Genomic DNA, 22,018 nt, shown 5'->3' with positions numbered 1-22,018 from the left:
TAAATTTAGACCTGTTGCAAGGTGTCCTATATACCCTTATTAACCAGGCGTCTTTGCTGACAATATAACATAGTTACTGCAAGGCAGTGCAAGCTATTTATTCTATAGGCTATATTAACTGTATATCAATAGTTCAACAGTTCCACAAGCCTTTCGCCACAACGGCACAGTTCCCTATAATTCCACTGCACGGTAGCTGTCGCTTCTCTACAATAAAAGGCACTGTAATGCGTGTTTCAATGACATCATGCAAGCACAAGTTAGCAATATGGCGTCCAGTCGGGTACTGGAGAGGGAGTTACAGGAGGAGCCAAGACGTGCCGCGGTCGCAAACCTCGAGCTCTGCGACCATAAATATTCTTTACTTATCATCATCGGACGTATCAGTCATTCGGGCCAGGCTGGACATATCAGCAAGGAAATTGAACGAGGTATTTTTATTTTATGAATGAATGAATGTCCGTTTTATTATTCATGAATTCTTCCTTTGAATAACAGATCTAGGACCAGCGTATCAACCCCACATTCTCGCCATATAAATTGCAGTGGAGGATGCTAAACTGACCTCACGACAGTGTAATGATTTAATTCGCCCAGCGACAGGGCTGCGTCAACTGGAGGTGCTCCATCATCAGCATCACCCATTCCTTTGGGCATTTAGTAATCACAGTCTATCCTGTGGGTTGTCTTCTCTATCATCTGCCATTTATAGCCTAGAGCAAACCATGTTATTTTGCCATGCAATAGGCGTTAACAATCTTGTGAGTAATGTTGCATGTTATGACAGTAGCCTATATCATAGCAGGCAAAGTCGTATTTTTCCATATAGAGTGGCCTATAGTTAGAGAGGTCTTACAGGTTATCTGTTAATGATGTTAATGATGGGAGTCTGCATCTTTTACCCTATAGCTCAGGGTCTGTGTGTTTGTGTGTTTGTGTGATTGTGTGTGTGTGTGTGTGTGTGCGTGTGTGAGCTGTCCTTGCATGTGTGTGTACTGTGTACATTTATGTGGTTTCATGTGTAAACCTAAATATGTTGGCCATGCATATACACAATGCTTTCAAGCATGAGATGGAGAGTGATAATATACCTTCCCTATGTTTGTAGGCATCCGGTCATGGGATGTGGACCTGATATCTTGCAATTTGAACCTGTACCTCCAGGAATTCCTCTCTCATCACATTGTCGCGTTCAAGGGTGCAGGTATGTGTGTGGACTGGTGTTTTTGCTCAAACTCACCCTCACAGAGCACTTGAACCCCAGCATCCATATTGTGGGCGGAACATCAGCCAAAAATAGCTACAAGCTAAAATGTGTGAACTTTTAGATTTGGTGTTGACATAAATAATAAAATAAAAAAGCTGTGCAGAGTCAACTCAGGTCCAGTTTAGTAAGTCTAGAGGGAAAGTAGTTAAATATTATATTCAATCAATTACACACCCAATGAAGCCTTGAATTAATGGAGATTTATTTTTGTTGCATATAAGCCAATACTTTGATTACTGGTGGAGTCTCCGGGAGAAGACTGGAAGAGAGTCTCCTCCTGACAGATGACCCGGGAGGAGACTGGAAGAGTCTCCTACTGACAGATGACACACTCATCAAATTATTGGCATAGGAATGCGACAAAAACAAAACAATCTCCTTGAATTCAAGGCTTCATGGGGTGTGAAATTGCTAGAAAATAAGTAATCTTTTGGGTGAACTACTCCTTTAAGTGCTTAAGTAACGTCACATCTCCATGGTAACCTGTCAGGGTCAATCTTTAGGGTGCACAAGGAAGGAAAGGAGGAAGGAAGGAAAGGGGGGAAGTATTCAGTATATTGTTTAATATGGGTGGACCGTCTGCACAGTGGACAATAGAGACCATACAGTGCAAGCCCACACTCTGTCATCTTTGTGAAAGTGTGTTTTCGTGTGTAGCCAAACGCCCTAACCACATAACAACCGGGCTGCTGACCAATGCATATTGGCGAATAGGTATGCTATATTCACTATATACTGTATGTCTTCTTTGATAGAGCATTGCAATAAGGGCATGTGTATGTATCTGTATTCAGAAACATTCCTTCTTACTGAAAGTGATCACGTTGTAATGTATTGTTTGTTATCTTTATATAGCCACTAAGTGAAGTTCAGCCAGGACAAGTGGGAAACAAAATGAAAGAGTTTGGTTTCATTTTGGAAAAAGCTGGTCTATAGATGTGAGCCATGTTTTACCAGTGTTAAATGTTGTTGCTAAGAGACAGACAGAGAGAGAGAGAGAGAGAGAGAGAGAGAGAGATAGATGTTTTTGTCAACTTCTGATTTATTTTGGGGTTTTGACTAGATAATGGGCTTTTCGGACATTAATCCAGCTCAGCTCCCCTCAGATTGAGTTTCTTTCCACAGATCCAGTAAAGTTGGCATCTAAACCTCAGACACTGACAGTGAGTCAGCTGTTCCCCTTCCTTCCTCTTTTTTGGTCAGAGCGTTAATCAATGGCCCTAGTTCTGCCATCTCATTGCCTTACTGGCATTGTCTGTCTGTCTGTCTGTCTGTCTACTCACCTATTTACCTCCCTATACATTTCTTTTCCATTTTCCTTCACTGGCTTAATGTTTTGCAGGTTTTTGTTTTGTCTATTCTTCCCTCCATGGTATCTCTCTGTATCTCTAAGATGTCTGTTTTATCCCTTAATTCCTCTGTTGTCACTGTTTCCCCTCTGCCTCCTCAGGGCATAAGTGTTTGCGTCACAGTAACAAAGTGTTGGACACTCAGGTGCTGATCAGTCCGTCTGAGGAACAGGTCCTGTCAGAGGTGAGGGAAGCCTGGAGTTCTGCATGGGTAGGGCAGATGTGCTGCATAACTGGTGCATTTCTAAGTAAACAAGACTAGTGGCCCCTAGAGGCTGTGCTGCTCTTTACACCTCATGTGACCAATGTGTTTTGAATCGCATGACTGACCAAAGTTGCCATGCAGAGCCTTATGCTGTCGCTAGCAGGGATTAAAACAAAAAGAATCACATCATTCTTTAAAGAGCCTTTGTCCTGGGATGAGACCTAAAAAGATCTCATTCATGTTCCAAGCTGAAAAGGTCTCACTGGTTTAAAGCTATTTTGCTGTTACCAGATCATTATACTGTACCCCTTATGGTATTATTAAATTAAATGATAAATGACTGGTACATGACTGGTACATCTACTAGCTCTGCTTCTGTAGAAAAAAAACCTGCCTCATGTCCTGTCATGTTTATTCTCCCTGCTTTTGCTTTCTTTTTGTATCTATTTGTTTTGATGTATGTTCACAATATACCACCTCTTTCAATTGGTTTCTTTCTTATTGTCTGTCTTACTTTGTTTCTTCTCTACCTTGTAGGTGGGCAATCTGTTAGACAGGGAGTCTGGTCACAAGTTGTTGCTCTTGGCTGGCCAGATTGTGGAGGAGAGCGGAGACCTATTGTTACACAGGGGACTATTCTCATCTCACCAACTGAAACAAATAATCACAGAGCATGTAAGATAGTGTATTATCTTTTTTAATCTCCCTATTTCTTTTTTTCTTTTTTTCTTTGCATAGAAGTTCTGATTATTATAGGGATACATATTTGTTATATTGTCCAGGGTGTGGGACAAATGGCTTGCACCATCAGCTAAATTATACCATATTATTGCAAAGTAAATGTAGGCTTATTACATTTTCATGATTTTAAATCAGTTTAGCATCAGATAATTTATATAGAAAACAGAACCATGAACATCTTTTCCCAGTTTAAAGGATAATCAAATTCTGTGCCAAACAAGGGGCACTTTCAGTGAATCACTAAGATCTCTCTCCCCCCATTAGTTCAAAGATCTAGAGAACGCCATCTCCTCAATCCCCTTCTCCAAGCTCCATCTGACTCTGAGCTGTCCTAACATCGGCCAGTGGAGGGAGACCCTCCCGGGCAACCAGCCCTCCTGGGGGCCCCTGAACCTTCACATCAACCCTCCAGAGATGCTGCCTGCCATGGATGCCTTGGAGGAGTTCACCTCCCTGGTCTCTGGCTCCCTGTCCTCTGTGTCTCCCTTTGACCTTCTCCCACCACCAGGCACCGTGGGCTTCCTAAAGCTCTCCCGACCTTGCTGCTACGTCTTCCCTGCCGGTCGTGGAGACTGTGCCTTCTTCGCCGTTAATGGGTTCACAGTTCTGCTGGATGGTGGGTCGGACTACCAGGCCTGTTTCTGGAAGCTGGTGCGTCACCTGGACCGGGTCGATGCAATTCTGCTGACCCACATCGGGACGGAGAATCTCCCTGGTGTCAATGCTTTCCTGGAGAGGAAGGTGGCTGAGCTGGAGATAGGCTCAGATGTTAAAGGTAAAGATGATAATGATAATGGTGATGACTAGTTATGGAATTGTGGCACACAAAGGACTTCCTATTCGTCTTTCTTCCTCTTCTAATTCCTTCTAATTCCTCTTCTCACCTGCTCTCTCTCTCTCTCTCTCTCTCTCTCTCACACACACAGACGATTTGTCCAAAAGGCTGATCTCTCCAGAGCTTGGAGTTGTGTTCTTCAATGCCCCCATCAGTCTGCAGGTGGAACAGCAGCATTGTGAGTAATACAAAACCTACTAGTATATTGCTGGTGATTAAGCTAAAAGTAATTGCATCACCACTGCTGACGATGGCTATGACTAAATGGTGTTTTTGGATACTCCTATGTCCAGCTTTGAGGGTTTGTGTAAATACAAACATTGTCCTAACACAAACATTGAAGACAAAAATGAGGACGCAAATTGTGATTGGCCGAGATGAGATGATGTACGGTATGTAGGGCGACTGTGGCTCAGGAGGTAGAGCAGGTCGTCCAATGATCCGTGGGTCGGCGGTTCGAATCCCGGCTCCTCCTGTCTACATGTCAAAGTGTCCTTGGGCAAGACACTGAACCCTAAATGTCCCCCGATGTGCTGGTTGGTACCTTGCATGGCTTCCGCCGCAATCGGTGAATGTATTTATTGTATATTTATGTATGATAGAGTTATGATAGCGCCCCTCACTTCACTGTTTCTATAATAGTTTCATAATAACTGACATAATATACTCCTTTTTAGTCAACCATATGGTAGGAGAAAAGTGAGTGGTTTTTGCTTCCTCAGCATTGCCATGGTACATTTTTAATGATGTAATAGTTAATGTAATATTGACCCAATAACCTTAATGAATGGAAATAGCCCAGTAATGATGATAACATGTGTGTGTGTGTGTGTGTGTGTGTGTGTGTGTGTGTGTGTGTGTGTGTGTGTGTGTGTGTGTGTAATTGTAAATAATAATGTTTCGCCAGGTACAGACAATGTCCTGAAGAGCAGAGACCAGGCTACCCTGACCTTAAACCTGTTAAAGAAGTTAGAAATCACACCACAACCAATGTTTCGGCCAAAGGGGCTCACCATTGAACCGCTTACCCTGTTCCAGAAGATGGGAGTGGGGCAGCTGGAGCTGTACATCCTGAACCCAAGCCAAAACAGCAAGGAGTATCAAGCACTCATGCAGAACTGGCCCAACACCACTTCCTCGACATTGCAGTCCCAAAGCTTACCTCTCACTGCTCTGGCGTCGGTGTCTGCACTGCTGGTGTGGCACCCAGCCTGCCCCCAGGAGAAGGTGGTCCGGATGCTGTTCCCCGGTGTCACACCACAGGAGAAGCTCCTGGAGGGGCTGGAGAAGCTGAGGGGACTGGCCTTTCTCCAGAAGCCCACAGTAACCACAGGGGACATGGAGAAGCTGCTGGAACACAAACAGGCTAGAACGGAGAGTCAGGATAGTGGGAGGTTACTGGGGAAGGAAACAGCCTCCAGAGCAGGGAAGGAGAAAGGGGGTAAAGATGAGGGGAAGGAGAGTCTGGTAAAGGAGAAAGGAAAAGTGGTGAATGGAAATGGCTTGAGAGAGGAGGGGAAGAGAGATGTTGATAAGACCAAAATGAAAGAGGGAGTTGGGAAGCAGAAAGCATCAGTGTCTGACAAGAATACAACGAAGAAAGGTGGGAAGGATGGAAAAAAAGAAGAACGGACTGGGAAGAGAGATGAGACAAGCAAGACAAAAGAACAAGAAAAAAAGTATATTTTGCCTTCCAAACCAAAGAATGAAAACAAAGCCAAGCCCAAAAAGGAAGCTAAAAATGACTCTAAAATAGGGGGGAAGAAAACAGGCAAACCATCAGGAAAGGAGATCAAGACCGATACCAATTTAGATGCCAAGAAGGCCAGTGTGAATACCGAACCAATGCACCACTCTGTGAAACCCGACACGGGAACCACATCAGAAAAGTTGGATCAAGAAGGGGCTGATGAGCAGCTGCGCAAGGAGAAGGAGAACCCCTGTGGCTCCAAAATGTCTACCCCTGAGGATATGACGTCTGACTTCCTCAGGCTGAGGGAGGACACTGAAAGAGAAGAGTCACAGCAGGAATTTGACAAAAGAGAGGACAAAAGCAGAAAATTAGGAAATGGTGGAAGCACTGAGGGCAAGGAGACAGAAACTGCAGTTCCAGAGATATTGGGAGATGGACCTAAAAGAATGCAAGGAGAGAATGGTGAGAATGAATGTGAAGGCAACAGATGTGGGACTAGAGACACAGCTGATAGAGGCTTAGTGACAGATGCTGGAAGTGCAACTGGAGACCAGCTTGAAACAGGCCACAAGCCCTCCAAAGTGGCAGGCTTTCCATCTCCTCTGAACCAGACGCCAAGAAGTGAGCATTCTGTCCAACTAGACTTGACCCCAACTGAATACACACTCCTGGACGGGGCTTTGAGAAACAGCCCTCCCTCTCGGTCCTCTCCAGAGAACCAGGCCGCTGTCAGCCCAGATGAGGAGACTGTAGAGCCAGTCTCTTCTGATTCGAGACCCAACAGTGCAGGCCACACGCCCTACTGTCTGTCTCCAGAGGATGTGTGGTGCAACAGGGATACTTTCAACAGGCTACAGTCCCAGATTGGTAACCAAGACCAATCTGGGACTGAACCATCCTGCGGGCAGAGTGAGGGACAGCCGTCTGAATCCAGAAGTAATTCAGAAGGCCATGTTGCGTCAAATCCAAAAGAGAAGCATTTGAGTTTCCTCTCTCTGGGCTCTTTTAAAGAAGGGGCCCTGGATCCCTCTGCCTCTCTCACTACGACTACCACTACTCACTCCATGGCAGCTGAGGTAAGCTCCCCTCAGTCCACAGAAGTGGATGAGTCCCTGTCCATGTCTTTTGAGCAGGGCCCAACCACCATGAGCCAGAGAGAAGGGGATGATAGCACTCACCTCTCCCACTCCAATGGCAGCCATTTTGTGGAGTCAGACTTCCGAGTGGGTATGTCTTTACCGTTGAAGAAGCCCCCGAGATCTCTGGGGCAGGGCTCAGAGATGTCGCGTCCACCCGGTCCCAGCACCCTTCATTTTGAATCGGTGGCGGGCCACGACGTGGACCTGTGCCTGGTCTCACCCTGCGAGTTCAAACATTTCAAGCCTCCCGACTCGGGTTCAGGCACCAGTGAATCCTCCAGAGCGTTGGGTCAGCAGCACCACGGCAACAACAACAACAACCACCACAATCACAGGGACACATCAGCAAGTGAATCCATTGCCCCCCTATGTACAGAGGACTGCCCTTCCACCACAGCAGATGGTGCGTTGGATTCAGACGAGGATGATTCGTGTAGCGAGCCCACCAACTCCCTCCATGACAACCCTTCCCACCAGTCTCTTCCCACAGACCCACCTCCAGCTCCCCTCAGGGATGGTCCTCCTCTGCCCCCCGTCCCTGACTCCTGCATGCCCGCCCCCCAGTCTGACCATGAGACTCATGGGAAGGGAGTGAAAACTGCTGGCATGAGAGGGAAAAAACAACCAGGGGTGAGTTAAACTTGCAACACAGTGCATGGTTAATGTGAGAATTATGAGAGATTAAAGCAACAATCTGTAAATGTTATGTCTTGTTATGCCCATCTTCATAAATAGACCATCTTTGCTAATACTGATCTATACTAATACTAATACTAAAGGTGTTTTGGGACCCACATTTTGGGTTCACCATGATCTCCAGAAACGGCATTAGGCCTAAATAACATGTAAATCATCATCATCTTACGTATCTCTACCAGGTTATTGAGGCTTCCCAGAAACTAGGCTCGGGTGCAGGGAAAAAGCGTACTGTGGGACAAAGTGGAACCAAGAAAGGAGGCAGGGATAACAACTCTGCCAATCGTACACCCCCCTCCAGTCCCCGGACAACATCAAACAAGCCTCCACCTAGCCCCAGTAAGTGAGGTTTGTCAGATATAGCATCTGAGAATGTATACAGTATGCCTACATATGCTCTAAATTATTGTTTGTGTGACATTAGATCTCCATTTGTCCAAAACTGAAAAGCAATAAAAAGCAAATGAAGCAAAATGATAATAAAATACATTTTGATCTTTATGACATCATGACTACCGGTAGTCTAGTCAAAGTGTATATGAGCTTACTAGTAGTATGTAACACCACAGCGGACCATATAAACATTCAAATTAAGTTAGAAAGAAAGAAAGAAAGAAAGAAAGCATACACACAGTAAAATACTCAGTGTTAATTTATATGTTTTCGTTAGCCTAATGTATAAAGGGGTTCGAATTAACTGAGGATTTTACTGTATATAACATAATATGAAAATGGTTGCCGTTAATAGACGCATTATATTAGTGTTTTGTTATAATGTGATAGGACATTGTCTTGTGAACAACGTCTTCTTCTTTCTCTGCTGCCAGTCTCCAAGTCCAGTTTGGTGGGTGAGAGCAGTGTGTATGTGGACCTGGCCTACATACCCTCTGGAGTTTCATCTTCCACCGTTGATGTGGAGTTCTTTAGACATGTTCGCTCCTCCTGTTACATCATCAGCGGAGAGGGCCCAGAGAGAGAAGAGCTTATGAGACATACACTGGATGCACTTCTGGATGGGAAGTCATCATGGTCCGACTCTGTTCAGGTGGAAAGATACAATGATCTTATAACAAAATAAATATATTTGTACATTCTCTGAATTACGAATCGGATGAATGTATTCGACTGTGCCTGCTGTCTTGGCATTTTACTTACCTTTAGTGTTAAAAGAGAATTCCGGACTGGCCGCTTTCTTACCTTAATCTGATGTTATTATATCCAAGAACGAATGGTAGGACTACAGGTGAAACATTTCATAACTCTTATCTCGAGCCCACCACAGCTCTGCACATGCGTGGTGGATTTAATGGTAAATCCCAAACTACGGCAGCCCATTTGGGACAAAACACAGTGGAGAGTTATTATGCAACATTAATGCCGGATGCCTACTTTTTTCCCCTAGTGGTCAAAATAAGCATATATAATATAGGCCTATATTTTCTCAAAGTGGCTAATAACGTGAGGAATTACTACTGATACACACGGAATGGGTAAAGTAAAAAAAACCTCATCAATCCTTCACTTCATCTCTGTAGGTGACGGTGATCCCTACGTTTGAGTCGGCGTCGATGCAGGGGTGGTACCAGCAGACCCTGGACAAGCAGAGGGAGCTCAGCATCACGGTCCTGGGCTCTAACAGCACTGTGGCCATGCAGGACGAGACCTTCCCTGCTTGCAAAATAGAGTTCTGAGTTAAGATAGCGAGATGGAGGAAAGGGGGGCAGGTGGAAATAGAACACTAGGGTGTGTGTGCGGCTGTGCGCACGGCACGCATGTGCGTGCGCGTGTGTGTGTCTGCGTGCGTGAATAAGAAAGAATGAGCAAGCAGCTGAGCAAGAGAGAGAGATGGTAGGGTGGGTGCGGGTGATGAAAAAAGCGTAAGTTTAAGAGAGTGCATACTAAAATCCTGAGCATTAATTTAACTGTGAAAAGGTCCATTTGTAGGCTTTCAGTGTGAAATAAACAGTAAGGATTGTATGGTGTGCAATGCATGCACATTAGAACACAGTGCTGAATACCTGAAACATGTGCACTCTATCCTTTTCCTTTCCTCCAGTCTGGGCTGATAGTCAGACAAGGACAATGAATACACATCCCAGTGAGGATTATTGCATGAAATAGTTGACCCTTGACCCTGTGCAAAGCGGGAGAGGAGAACACAATGGACGCATGAGGACGGGGATACTTAATGTACTACACACGTCACACAGACATACTACACAGTAAAATCCTTAACTCTGTTAGTGTACAAATGTAATGGTTACGTCTGTACACTCTGAGTTACAAATGGATAAATTAAACACTGAGGAGTTTACTTTACAGTGTAATGTATATGTGTGATTTTCATTGAATATTGTACAATGTGACAGAATCGTGATAGCAAAGGTCTGTGCCATGGTCTCTGGTCTTCAGTTGTTTGATTAATGACCGTGAGGACGTTGTTAAGTAAACAGAGAGACACACTTAACCACTTAAACCCCAGCATCCATATTCTGGCGAAAGCTTCACAGAAAAGAGCTTGTCGATCTGCTATTTTTATTTAAGTTATTCATAGAGTGAAAACAAAAAGGTTACTAGTGTAGACTAGGCCTGAGGGACACTTTGGGGTTTAAGTGGTTAATGATAAGGAATATACAGTAGTACCAGTCCATTTTTTGTGTCTACGTGATTATCAGAATCTGAATGTGCAATGTTGAATCTGAATGTGCAATGTTTAATCAATCAAATATCTTGGAACGACCTCAGTTTACATTAAACATTATTACAATTAATTAAATTACTATTACTATTAATCATTAATATGATTTTGGCAAGAATATAACTGTGATCTGTTACAGCTTTTAATTTAGTAGCCAATGTTCAAATGATACAAGAATACCCTACTTACTTGACTTACTAGAATATGATATTATACACATGGTCCATGGGCATCATTTTATATTATTTTATTGTATTTCATTGTTAATAATAGAAAACTATTGGTACAAAAAAACCTATAAGAAAATAAAACATTTAATTGAAGAATAAAGTCTTTGTTTAACATCCTGTTCTAATTTATATAATTTGGAGACAGATAAAATTTACTTTACTTAAATTTGTAGTATGAGTGTATGAGATACTAAATAAATTAATCACATCTGTAATGGATTACATTTTCAAAAGTAGCCTATACCGGTAACTTTCCCAGCCGTGTCGATTGTTTGTTTTTGTAATATATTTCTTGTATAGCAACCCTGCACAAACCCACCACGCCACTCCTGCCTTGTTCAGAGGAGTGTGTGTGTGTGTGTGTGTGTGTGTGTGTGTGTGTGTGTGTGTGTGTGTGTGTGTGTGTGTGTGTGTGTGTGTGTGAGTCTGAGTGACTGTGACCGTGCACGCGCGTGCATGTGCTGACAGTAGCAGAGTGACAGCAGGCTGCAGTACTGCTGCCGACAACTGTCTTCTACTGTACGAGCGGGAGAGGGAGCTGTTTCTCCCCTGAATTTACATTGCTCAATTTAGTTTTGCTTGTGTTTGGGCCTTTTAATTTACAGTCTGTGGCTGGGGGTAAGATGATATGATATAGTACTTTATTGTCAGTTCACACTGAAATTTGTCTTGCGACACAGCAGCCAAGTATGCAGAACACATATACACACATTTGACATAACACAAAGAACAAGACAATTTACATAAATAAAGACATGAAGACAAGAGCAGTATCCACCGCTTAGATTATCCTGTGGCTACTACAACTCCTGATTAAGCCTCAAGGTCGACTGGTGGACAAAGGACCTCTTTAGTCTGACCTTATTGTATGCTGGTACACGATATATCCTTCCTGAAGGTAGCAACCTATATTCTCCATACAACACATGCTTAGTATTAGAGGTGATATTTTTGGCTACACTCTCTCGATTGGATGAACCAACCTGTAAATTAATTCTCTGTTTAATCAACAGCTGGAGAGATGGGGAGACTCCCGTTACTAAACAAACAATGATTATTATCATAACATGGATCGTTATGCTTTAAACCAGAAAAATGTAACAAAAGAAGTATCATTCACACCTTTAATAATGATTTCACTATAGGCTACAGTGCAGAAAAGTATATTGAGACGATTGAAAACAGCTTTCAATTTGTATATTGTCTTCTGTAATATAGCCTGTAACAGGGGTTGGTGTAAATGTTAATAAAGATTGTCCATCCCCAATATAGGCTACTTTCTGGTTTGTGTGTGTGTGTGTGTGTGTGTGTGTGTGTGTGTGTGTGTGTGTGTGTGTGTGTGTGTGTGTGTGTGTGCGCGCGCGCGCCTATAAATGAACATTGCGTTTCACTTTCATTCTGCCATCAGCTCAAGACATTACTTGGTGGTTCCTGCCATTTTCTGGAAGTAAAACGTTCAGACAACAGCTATTGAAGGTAAGCTTCTGCTTTATATTATATGAAAGTTGAAGAAAGCTATGACTGTTACAGTATGTTAAAATAAGAGATGGATTCTTTCCAGAGATATAAGTGTAGCCATGTAGCCACATTTAAATCAGTTGAAAGGATAGCCCTATGGCAGAGGTGAATCGCATGGAATGTGATTGACAAATTAGTGGCCCATCATGTGATTCAATTGTGACTGTCAAATGATAATTACTTTTTATCGGCCTAATAATGACTTTATATGATTTTTCTTTATTGAAGCGTCATGCTTCCAAGGAAGCCCAGCCAATAAGGACTTACAGAACACTTTTACTTTCATTTTACATAGACAACAACAATGAACTGATATGACACTTTAACCTGACTCCGCCAGATGGGGCAGCAGAGAGTACACTGGGTTCCCTGAAGTTAGCAGGGGATATCCCTGAATATTAGGCTAGCATGCCATCATACAAGAACAATAATTACATACATGAATTAATAATTACATACATTAACAGTGGGTAACACTGTAGTGACTACATGCACAATAAACCATTTTCTTCTTCATTCTGTTAAGTAACTCTTTAAATGTGTTGTTACTGACTTTTTTTTTTTTAGATAACCTGGTCATTCATCATGAGTGTGGTCACATCCAATCTCTCTGTAGAAAATGAGAAAAAGTTGCTGTCTTTGTTCGGTCATGTCAGGCTCCACCTGCTCTACAAAGCCAGTGTGCACAGCTATACTGCAACAACCTTCCACAATCGTTGTGACCACCAGGGTCCCACCCTAATTGCAGCCTACAACAATGAGGGGTTTGTCTTTGGAGCCTACACTGCCAAGGATTACGCCAAGACCCAGCAGAACATCACTGACGAGAAGGCTTTCCTTTACAGCATGAGTGCAGGGTCTGACAAGCCATTGAAGGTAGCCAGCAATGATGGTCAGTGTGGATTCACTGATGGAGATGGTGGCCCGAATTACGGCGCTTTGGTGTTCCTGCATGATGACAAGCCTGATATCCAGTCCAACCCAGGGACAGGATTCACTTTTACTCCTGAGCAAATGCATGGAAATGCCCTGACATTGACCGAGTTTGAAGTGTACCGTGTGGAGGGTGAGAGTGGAATTAACCTTGATGTCACATTCTTTGTATTTGTAAATGTTGGCAATATTTTGTTTTGTAAGCTAAAAGTGGCTCATCACAGATAAATGTGATTGTGAATATTAATGTTGATTGTATTTCAGATGGTCCATAATATGGTAAAAAAAATAATATCCGCAATAATTGTGATTATTAATAACAGAAACAGAAATGTCTTTCTTTTTCAAACAGACTTAGGAGGAGGAGGTCGTCTCCTGGCTAAACCATGGAGGAAGATCATGTGGACAGATGAGTATGCAGACTTATACATACTGGATCTGGGGTCACCTTTTGCTATGAAAATGGAATATGATTTAAATTTAAATTCCAAAATGTTATAAATAAATTATAATCAATCAGAACTTCTTTTACCCTTGCCACAATTTATTTACATTTCATACTATCAATTATGCTGAGAGAAATTATGACCTTTGTTTTAGATATTATGAAACCAAATTCTATTAACCACATTTTCATTATTGAAAAAAGAAAAAACAGTACACATGTTCTTCCTCCAGGATAAAACTGCAGTTGAAGCAGGATATCCAGTCTTATAAACCTGTTATAAAGTCAGTGTCACAGGCCAAGGTGCTGCTGGTCGGACCAGTAGGGTCTGGAAAGTCCAGCTTCTTCAACTCCATCAACTCTGTTTTCCGAGGCAACATGACATCCCAGGCAGTCTCTGGCAGTGCAGTAAGGAGCCTTACCACCCAGGTACTAAAGCGGATTCTAATATTTAATATGAATGTAACAGTAATGCTTGAGCAAAACACACGTAAACAGAGAAAAATGTCTGCGGTGTAGTGCCGGAGAATGTTAAACTCTTATAGTTTTTTGGTTTATGACTTCATCACTTTTCAACCTATCTTCATATAATTGGTCCCCACTAATGTTCATGATAAAATACCCCAAAAAAATAATCTACTCAGTCTGTGCCTCATAGGAGGGCTGTGGGCAGTTCAGAAACCTGTCTTCCAGTAACATCATCGATAAGATAATAGAAACGACAGGCTTTCTATTCCTGAAAAGTGGAAATGCGATAATGGAAGCCATCGGTCTCACGATAATTCTAATCTAATCAAAAACTCACACCCGTGTGAAGTGAGGGGTGCTCTAATCATCGTGCATCATGGTTACTGTTTGCGTTAAGACAGAATCTACACTATAGCTGTTTATTAGGAGGGGCTAGCGCCCCTCAAAGAAATGTATATATATATATCTTGCTTAAAAAGAAAGTCTGCCTATATGATGTCACTGGAAGACGGCTATCTGAACTACCCACAGCCCTCCTATGAGACACAGACGGAGTAGAAAGAAAATTGTGGTATCTTAGGACCAATTATATGAAGATAGGTTGAAAAGTGGTGAAGTGGTCATTTAAGATAAATCAGTTTGACACATTTAATAAGAGCTATATCCAAAAAGGACCGAAAAACAATGTCCATTATTTAGAAATGATTCGCAATTGGAACGGGGGCAGGGGGATTTCATTCATCAACTTAAATACAGTTCAACACATTAATTACAGCATGTTTTACTGTATGTTGTTCTCTAGTTCCGCACTTATTCCGTCACCGCAGGGAAAGGTGGTAAACCTCTTCCCCTGATTCTTTGTGACACTATGGGACTGGAGGAGACTGATAATGGTTTGGACATGGAAGACCTAATCAGCATCTTCAAGGGTCACGTTCAAGATCGTTACCAGGTTTGAACTGAAAATAGACCTCATCAAACCATGTACACTCAAGACACGCGCCAACAGACCTAGTCCATCTTTAGAAATGTATTGGAGAATGTATTTTAAGATAAAGCTTGAAGCTATTATTTAAAAATACACAAATTCTCTATCCCAGTTTAGTCCCTCCGCTCCCCTGCAAGCAGATTCAAATGGCTATAAGAAGGATCCAACTCTGAAGGACAAGATTCACTGCATGGTGTATGTTATTGACTCCACCAAGATTGCCCTGCTTTCTGACAAGATACTGGAAAAGTTAGCTGTTATTCGGAAGAAGACAAACCAGATGAGTGAGTGACCTGGGAGAACTTGAATTAACTTTCCCCACATTTGATATACTCATAATTTGATGTGTTTATTGTTTTTTCCATCCTGTTCCATTCAATTCTGTTCACTTCTGTTCCATTCACCTTTGTGTTCTTCTGACCCCTGGCCTAGACATTCCCCAACTTGTGCTCATGACCAAAGTAGATGGAGCCTGCCCTCTAGTGGCAGAGGACCTGAAGAATGTCTATCTCAGCAGTTATATCCAGAAGAAGGTAATCAGAGTTATACAGCTAAATGGGGTTTGGTCAGATGCAGGTCTCTTGTTAATTTTTTTTAGTTGTCATGTTGGGAATCTCACTGTGATGACATTTACTATTTAGCAATAGCCCTGATTATAGAGTACACATGGTCAGCAGCAGCAACTATGGGGACTACATACTGTAGAGAAATTTAAATGGGAATTGACAAACTGACCACGTTGATTGAAAAGGGGTGGATTTACGAATATGTTTTAAAAATGACTACAACTGAAATCTCAATTCCTCTGAAGGCACTGGATTTCTCAGGGAGGGTTAAAAATAACGCTTAGGATTATTTTGTGTATTTTTGTGACAATACAAAGACAATACAAAGATACTTTTACAGTTCTGGCCCATCCCCTTTGCTGTAGTCAGATCAACCTTGGTGTAACATTACCATTTGTACATCTCTGACATCTATTAATTTGATGTTTCCAGCTCAGAACTCAAAGCAATACATGGTCCTTCACTGTCTTTCAGGCCCAGGAAATAAGCTCTAAACTTGGCATCCCGTTAGCTTGTGTGCTGCCGCTGAAAAACTACAGCCAAGAGATAGACCTGGATCTTGATGTTGATGTTCTGCTGATGAGCGCAGTGAAGCAGATACTCAACTACACAGACAGCTTCTTTGATAACCAGGAAGAAGAGATGGACGCACCCCACAATGCAAAGGCCAAATATGAGGAAAGGGTAGTATAGGCACCCCTAGGACGAAATCCTTGGGGGTACTTTGAGAGTTATTTTATTATGTTTTGCATATAATAAACGAACATGCATACAGACATATGCTGCATACTCACTCACAAGTAAACCCACACATGACATCACATGCACACACTGGTTTGTTCATGAATGGGGAGACACAGTCCATCATAAACTGCCATAAAACAGCATTTATCCACTTATTTTTGTTTCTTGTTTTGTTTTTTGTTACTTCTTTGTGGGTGGGTTGGTGCAATGGTGGCTATTTTTCTACAGCAGTATGTGTTCCAGCCCTGATAAGAGCATAATCTTTGCTCTTATCAGCTTTGTTGTTCTCGAAGAGGGCTGACATATAAAGCTGCATGCAGTTCACCCAGGCTACTGTTATTCACAAACTCTTCTTTACGTTTTTAAGTTTAAAGATCTGATCTAAAGATTTAGCTGGCTTTTCATATCACTTGCTCTGACCCCCAGTTTTTTAAAGAGTGGATCGAATCACACTGTTCTGAAAATAAACGCATATAATAATAAAAAAAACACTTGTAAGTTGTATCATTCCAAACCTATTTAACAAGTAGCCTTCTCAGGTTGAGAAATACAATAGTGTGGCAGTAACTACTAATGAGTAGGCCAACTTGTTGTGATCACAAGTTGTAGCCCGTACCACAGCTAACCACAAGGTGTCAGTATCTCGTAAGCATTATGAAAAAAGAATGAAATTATGAAACTTTTGCAGTCAAGCCACATTCAAAGAATATTTCAACACAACTCCATTGTTGTTATGTGTAAGTTAAAGTTCGTATACGCAATTTAAATGTGTTTTCATTTATAGACAAAAATAGCCTAGCCTACATATAAAAAATATACGTTATGCACACTTGCATAAAGTAAAATAATTTATTTTGAGCCGCAAAGGTGGAACAATTTCGGTGACGCCCTCTAAGCAGATGGAGGCAGGCAGTATAAAGTGTGTCGCAATGTTGCCAAACAAATAATTAACACTGTCATTTGCGTATATACACACACAGCCGTCCGCCGTTGTGGAACCTACAGGTCGCAGGACATCTACATTTTTTCCGGAAATACAATACAAAACAATAAACAACAACAAACTGACGCTGGTGGAAGGGGTTGAGCTCAAAATCATCAAAAAGGTGAGTGTTGTTGTTGCTTGTTCCTTTGCACAATGCATCATTTAGCCTTATACATTGGCACGGCGTGCATGTGTAGGCTACTGTCACTAGTAGGCTATACGGTGTAGTGTGTACTACTCACCCAATAATGAATTTCTAAGACTTGGAGAGAGATATTGTCCTCTAGTTTAATATCCATTTGAAATATCCTGCAACGTGTAGTAAAATATCTCCACTTTTCCATGTGGGCTGCACACGGACGACATTATAGGGCGAGGGGCCCTTGAAGGGGGATTGCAGGACTTATTATATCAACACTTCCTTTGGGAAGCTATGCAGGCACACAATTTAATTCGCAGGTGCCTGGTATAATTAATTACCCCGCACCAATCGCAACGCACCATACCATCAATAGGGTATGGGTAGTCCATCTGCATCACTGCACTGCTCTGTACGTCTGTTGGAATGTGCAGCTGTTTCCCATATGCCTATTAGTGTTAATCGAGGCAATTAAATGTACACCTTTGAGTTACTTATGTTCCAAGTAGTCATTTACATGTGCATCTGTGAGTTATGTCACTCCCATGTAATGCAATGCATGCAATTCTGCGAGTCTACTCTTACATACTGTCTCTCCTCTCTCCTGCAGAATGCAGTCTGTCAGTATTGCTGTTGAGGAGCTCCTTGTAACCGCTCAGAGGCTGGACTGCCTGACCATAGGGACCTATGAGTCTGCTAAACTGCTGGATACGTGAGTTTTGAGCTTACATGGCTGCTCACAAAATACAATGAGCCAACCATAAGAGATAGACTAATTGTCTGGTCTGTTTATTATGACATTGCTGAATACAGTTTGCATACCCTATACCATGTTTTACAGTGTTGTATGGCACACACACATACACAGTACACACACACAGGGCGCAGCAGTATAGTATTGTACAGTGCTGTACTGTACAATACTATACAGTACGGTATAGTATTGTATATCTATTGAATTTATTCACACACACACACACACACACACACACACACACACACACACACACAGACAGGGCGCAGCAGTATAGTATTGTACAGTGCTGTGCTGTACTGTACAATACTATACAGTACAGTACGGTATAGTATTGTATATCTATTGAATTTATTCATGTAATTTATCTGATCATTTCTTACTCAGAGTTGCTACCCAGGCCAATTGTATCCTGTCCAGCTGACTTCATTCTCTGTTTTTCTCCTCAGAGACCCAGACAATGTGGTCCTATGTGTTCTGGCGGCCGACAGTGAAGTTGACGTGGCGCTGCAGATCCATTTCACCCTGCTGCAGTCGTTCTGCTGCGACAGCGGCATCTCCATCCTCCGTGTCTCTGGGGTGCACCGGCTCCAGCGGTTGCTGGAGCAGGCCTTTGTCACCGTGGATGCCACTAGAATCCAGGAGGATCACAGAGATCTCCACTGCATCCTAGTGACGGTGAGTTGACTCGGCAGAGTGGCTGTGTAAATGGTTACTGCGGCTCACCTCACGGCTAAATTAACACTTTGATGATGGGATCAGGTCAGGAGGAGATGCATCATGGTAAACTGCACTGTGAGAAAAATATTTATAATCACTGCACAACGTTCCCCATGTTGCATTTTTGTCTACTTTTAGCTAGTCGTGCTTTTATCTAGCCCCATATTGAATATCTAACTTCCAGAGCGGGACACTGGCGAATATTTGACACGATTCACAATCGTATCCAAAAAGTAAAGGTCAGGGCATCCGCTCTCAGGTGTTTATTTTTTGAATGGTCAAGAAAATCTAAATCACTGACTGGTTGAAACAAGCATTGAAACACTTTTTGTGCATCATTGCAAATATATTCGCCGGTGACCCGCTCTTACGGCACCCGATACCTTGGAACCTCATCTTGGAGCTACATAGTGGAGGGAGAGGTTCCATTTTGAGCTATAGCTTTTATTCAGAGACTTGGGGAAGGTTGAGCAGTTTGAGGTCCAGTCTTGCTCAAGGACGGGTCAGCTGAACACGTGTTCTTACCAGTACCTGACTACTTTGTTTTTGTTCCGCTGCAGAACCCCCAAGCAGACCACTGCAGACTCCAAGAAGTGGGGACCTTCTGCAGGGAAAGCCGAAGCCTCGACCAGTGGGTGCCTGAACTAGTCCTGCAGGAGCGCTGAGGAAGGCGGTGGGGGCTTCCAACACTATTCCAACAAAAAGACCCAGTAAGCCAAATGACGTCATGATGACGTTATGACAACGTCCTCCGGTGACGTTCAGGACTAGGCCAGATCACAGCCCATATGGGGATGATCCAGGACGTCTTCACCAGTTGAAATAATATAGCTTATTCTGGGCCAGATCTGACTAGTTATGATATGACATAGGTTGATCTGGACTCGATCGGACTCTCTGAATCATCCAGGAACGTCCGTCTTAGTGGGCAGAATTTATGTTGGTTGAAATCAGGAGATATTCTGGGCCAGATCTGACTAGTCTTGGTTGGCCCCAATAGAGACGTCACTAATTCGTCCAGGTCCTGACCTTGCTTGCTGGGGGAGCTCTCACTTCGCATCTCAGCTCAGAGTTCAGGTGCTGATGCACTGAGCAATCAGGGTAGGACAGTCTGTATTGGACAGCAGATGGGCTGTCCTGAATGTCCAAGGTGGCTATAAGCGCAACCAATCAGGAATGCTTTGCTTTCAGAGCAAGTGGAGAGGAACAGTCAGAGAGCATTATGGAAAGGATGTTGTGAGCTCTAGAATCTGTACTCTGGAACATTCATTTGCCACAGTGACGCATGGAAAAGGTGGTGTGGGTATGTGGAATAATGTGACATTTGAGAACACATGCATAGAGTCCCACAGAAACCATGTATTTTTAGGTTTCTAAAAATATCTTGTATGCCTGTAATCTTTAACATACGGTACATGGTTTTCCCCAGTGTTTAACATAAGGCAAAATTACAATAATTGTCTTTGTAATGATGGTGATCTGTATCTGTGTGTGTGTGTGTGTGTGTGTGTGTGTGTGTGTGTGTGTGTGTGTGTGTGTGTGTGTGTGTGTGTGTGTGTGTGTGTTTTACAATGACTAGTTGGTGATTCTAATGCAGGAATAATTGCCATTTAAACTGAAATGGAAATGTCGCACAAGCTCCATTGGCATTGCAAGAATGTAACTGAATTCCAAAACAAATATAGTTCTATGCTAGGGGCTACAACAGAAAAATGGTGCCTTAACCCATTGATGCCTGAGGCCGAATCTGGGAACGCCTTCTAGGGCCTGACCTAAGGTTTCTGAAAACCTTCAAATTCTGATGATTTTTTTTTTAAATAGTTATGTTGCTACATGTATAGCAATAGCTGATGAGACACAGAGAGCACGGCCGGCATCAAGGGTAGAACAACGTATACGTTGCACCAGGCGTCAATGGGTTAAAGTTGTATGTGATCAAAAGTAAACTGTCAAGTAAATTATGATTGTAGTTTGAAATATGTATGCTTTCTATTGGTACTTAATGTTGCAGATAAAGTACATAATAATTATATATGAGATGTCTTGTCCAGGCGATTAAATTATTGTATTATAACAACCAACAAACTGCATTCTATAAGTCCATTCGGTTTCTGTTCGAAATCCAAAACAAAACATGCTTGCGTCATGGAAGTAGGAATGATAGCTGAGTAATGCTGGTAGTGTTGACATTAGCATTTCGGGAATGGAAAAAGTACACACGTACATAGGGCATTGTCTGCAGCCATGGTTTCCTCTCGTTAACACAGTACTGTCAGTCAAAGAGTCTGGGGTGGGGACAGAAACTCACCCTTTCACAAACAAACCAAACAAGACCATGTCCTACTCCTAAGCCTAGGGGGGTTCATAACAAGGACAGATACAGGGTTACTGGTCGTTTGCATGGCCAAACTTAATGCTACAGTAGCTGCAGGATTCTATTCCTTCCACAATATTGATAACCTTGTTCTTCTGCAGTGTTTGCTGCTTGTGTTGTCCTGTACATTATGGCCTGTGATATTACTAAATGCATGCCAAATGTAGAGGAGGTTGGCATGCACAAAATTGTCCTTGGTGCCACTCTGCCTGCAATCTACTCATGATCTACTATAACTATACTGTACTGTAGGTAAGCAAGTTGTTCTACAACCCAGGTTATGAACTCCCCCTACCCCCCTTTCAGACCATTATTGTTTCTCTTCCCCACCCTCGCTCTCACATGTCTTCTGAGAACTCAGGCAGCAGAGCAGAGGAAAGAGAACATTCAGCACATGGGCCTCCTATTTGTTTACTATCAACTGGACAGGGGAGTGGCTGACTCCGACATCAGTTGCCAGTGCTCCTCATTGGTCAGTGGTTGATCCACCTCATAGATGATTGGCTTTGACTGGATAGGGGAAACTTGATT

General features: G+C 42.6%; 3 protein-coding genes across 3 annotated transcripts; all 3 read left to right on the top strand.

Annotated features, from left to right (window-relative positions):
- Window positions 1-268: 268 nt before the first annotated feature.
- Window positions 269-10,660, top strand: map1sb (microtubule-associated protein 1Sb; the record flags this gene model as incomplete). The annotated part of the gene is made up of 10 exons (XM_080784344.1): window positions 269-431; window positions 1,109-1,204; window positions 2,718-2,800; window positions 3,359-3,496; window positions 3,827-4,337; window positions 4,489-4,575; window positions 5,305-7,859; window positions 8,108-8,264; window positions 8,753-8,970; window positions 9,461-10,660. The coding sequence occupies 10 exons, from the start codon at window positions 269-271 to the stop codon at window positions 9,614-9,616; spliced, it is 4,164 nt and encodes a 1,387-aa protein (XP_080640470.1). The 3' UTR covers window positions 9,617-10,660.
- A 1,562-nt stretch (window positions 10,661-12,222) lies between these two features.
- Window positions 12,223-17,150, top strand: LOC308329592 (interferon-induced protein 44-like). The gene is made up of 8 exons (XM_080783976.1): window positions 12,223-12,329; window positions 12,939-13,437; window positions 13,657-13,717; window positions 13,983-14,178; window positions 15,020-15,169; window positions 15,318-15,489; window positions 15,638-15,738; window positions 16,246-17,150. The coding sequence occupies exons 2-8, from the start codon at window positions 12,957-12,959 to the stop codon at window positions 16,462-16,464; spliced, it is 1,380 nt and encodes a 459-aa protein (XP_080640102.1). The 5' UTR covers window positions 12,223-12,329; window positions 12,939-12,956; the 3' UTR covers window positions 16,465-17,150.
- A 195-nt stretch (window positions 17,151-17,345) lies between these two features.
- LOC308329029 (growth arrest and DNA damage-inducible protein GADD45 beta-like) lies at window positions 17,346-21,015 on the top strand. Its single transcript, XM_080783187.1, has 4 exons — window positions 17,346-17,621; window positions 18,250-18,351; window positions 18,843-19,071; window positions 19,674-21,015. Exons 2-4 carry the CDS (start codon window positions 18,251-18,253, stop codon window positions 19,776-19,778), a joined length of 435 nt encoding a protein of 144 aa, XP_080639313.1. The 5' UTR covers window positions 17,346-17,621; window position 18,250; the 3' UTR covers window positions 19,779-21,015.
- The last annotated feature ends 1,003 nt before the right edge of the window (window positions 21,016-22,018 follow it).

Source organism: Protomyctophum bolini (assembly GCF_963924005.1).
Source record: "Protomyctophum bolini genome assembly, chromosome: 15".
Classification (NCBI taxonomy): domain Eukaryota; kingdom Metazoa; phylum Chordata; class Actinopteri; order Myctophiformes; family Myctophidae; genus Protomyctophum; species Protomyctophum bolini.
This window is presented reverse-complemented; position numbering and strand designations above follow the sequence as displayed.

Coding starts and splice junctions, on each gene's coding strand:
- LOC308329592 (XM_080783976.1), top strand. CDS start 12,957: ATGAGTGTGGTCACATCCAATCTCTCTGTAGAAAATGAGAAAAAGTTG. Junction 13,438..13,656: donor TGAAGTGTACCGTGTGGAGG/GTGAGAGTGGAA, acceptor TTTTTCAAACAG/ACTTAGGAGGAGGAGGTCGT. Junction 15,739..16,245: donor GCAGTTATATCCAGAAGAAG/GTAATCAGAGTT, acceptor ACTGTCTTTCAG/GCCCAGGAAATAAGCTCTAA.
- LOC308329029 (XM_080783187.1), top strand. CDS start 18,251: ATGCAGTCTGTCAGTATTGCTGTTGAGGAGCTCCTTGTAACCGCTCAG. Junction 18,352..18,842: donor TCTGCTAAACTGCTGGATAC/GTGAGTTTTGAG, acceptor TTTTCTCCTCAG/AGACCCAGACAATGTGGTCC. Junction 19,072..19,673: donor TCCACTGCATCCTAGTGACG/GTGAGTTGACTC, acceptor GTTCCGCTGCAG/AACCCCCAAGCAGACCACTG.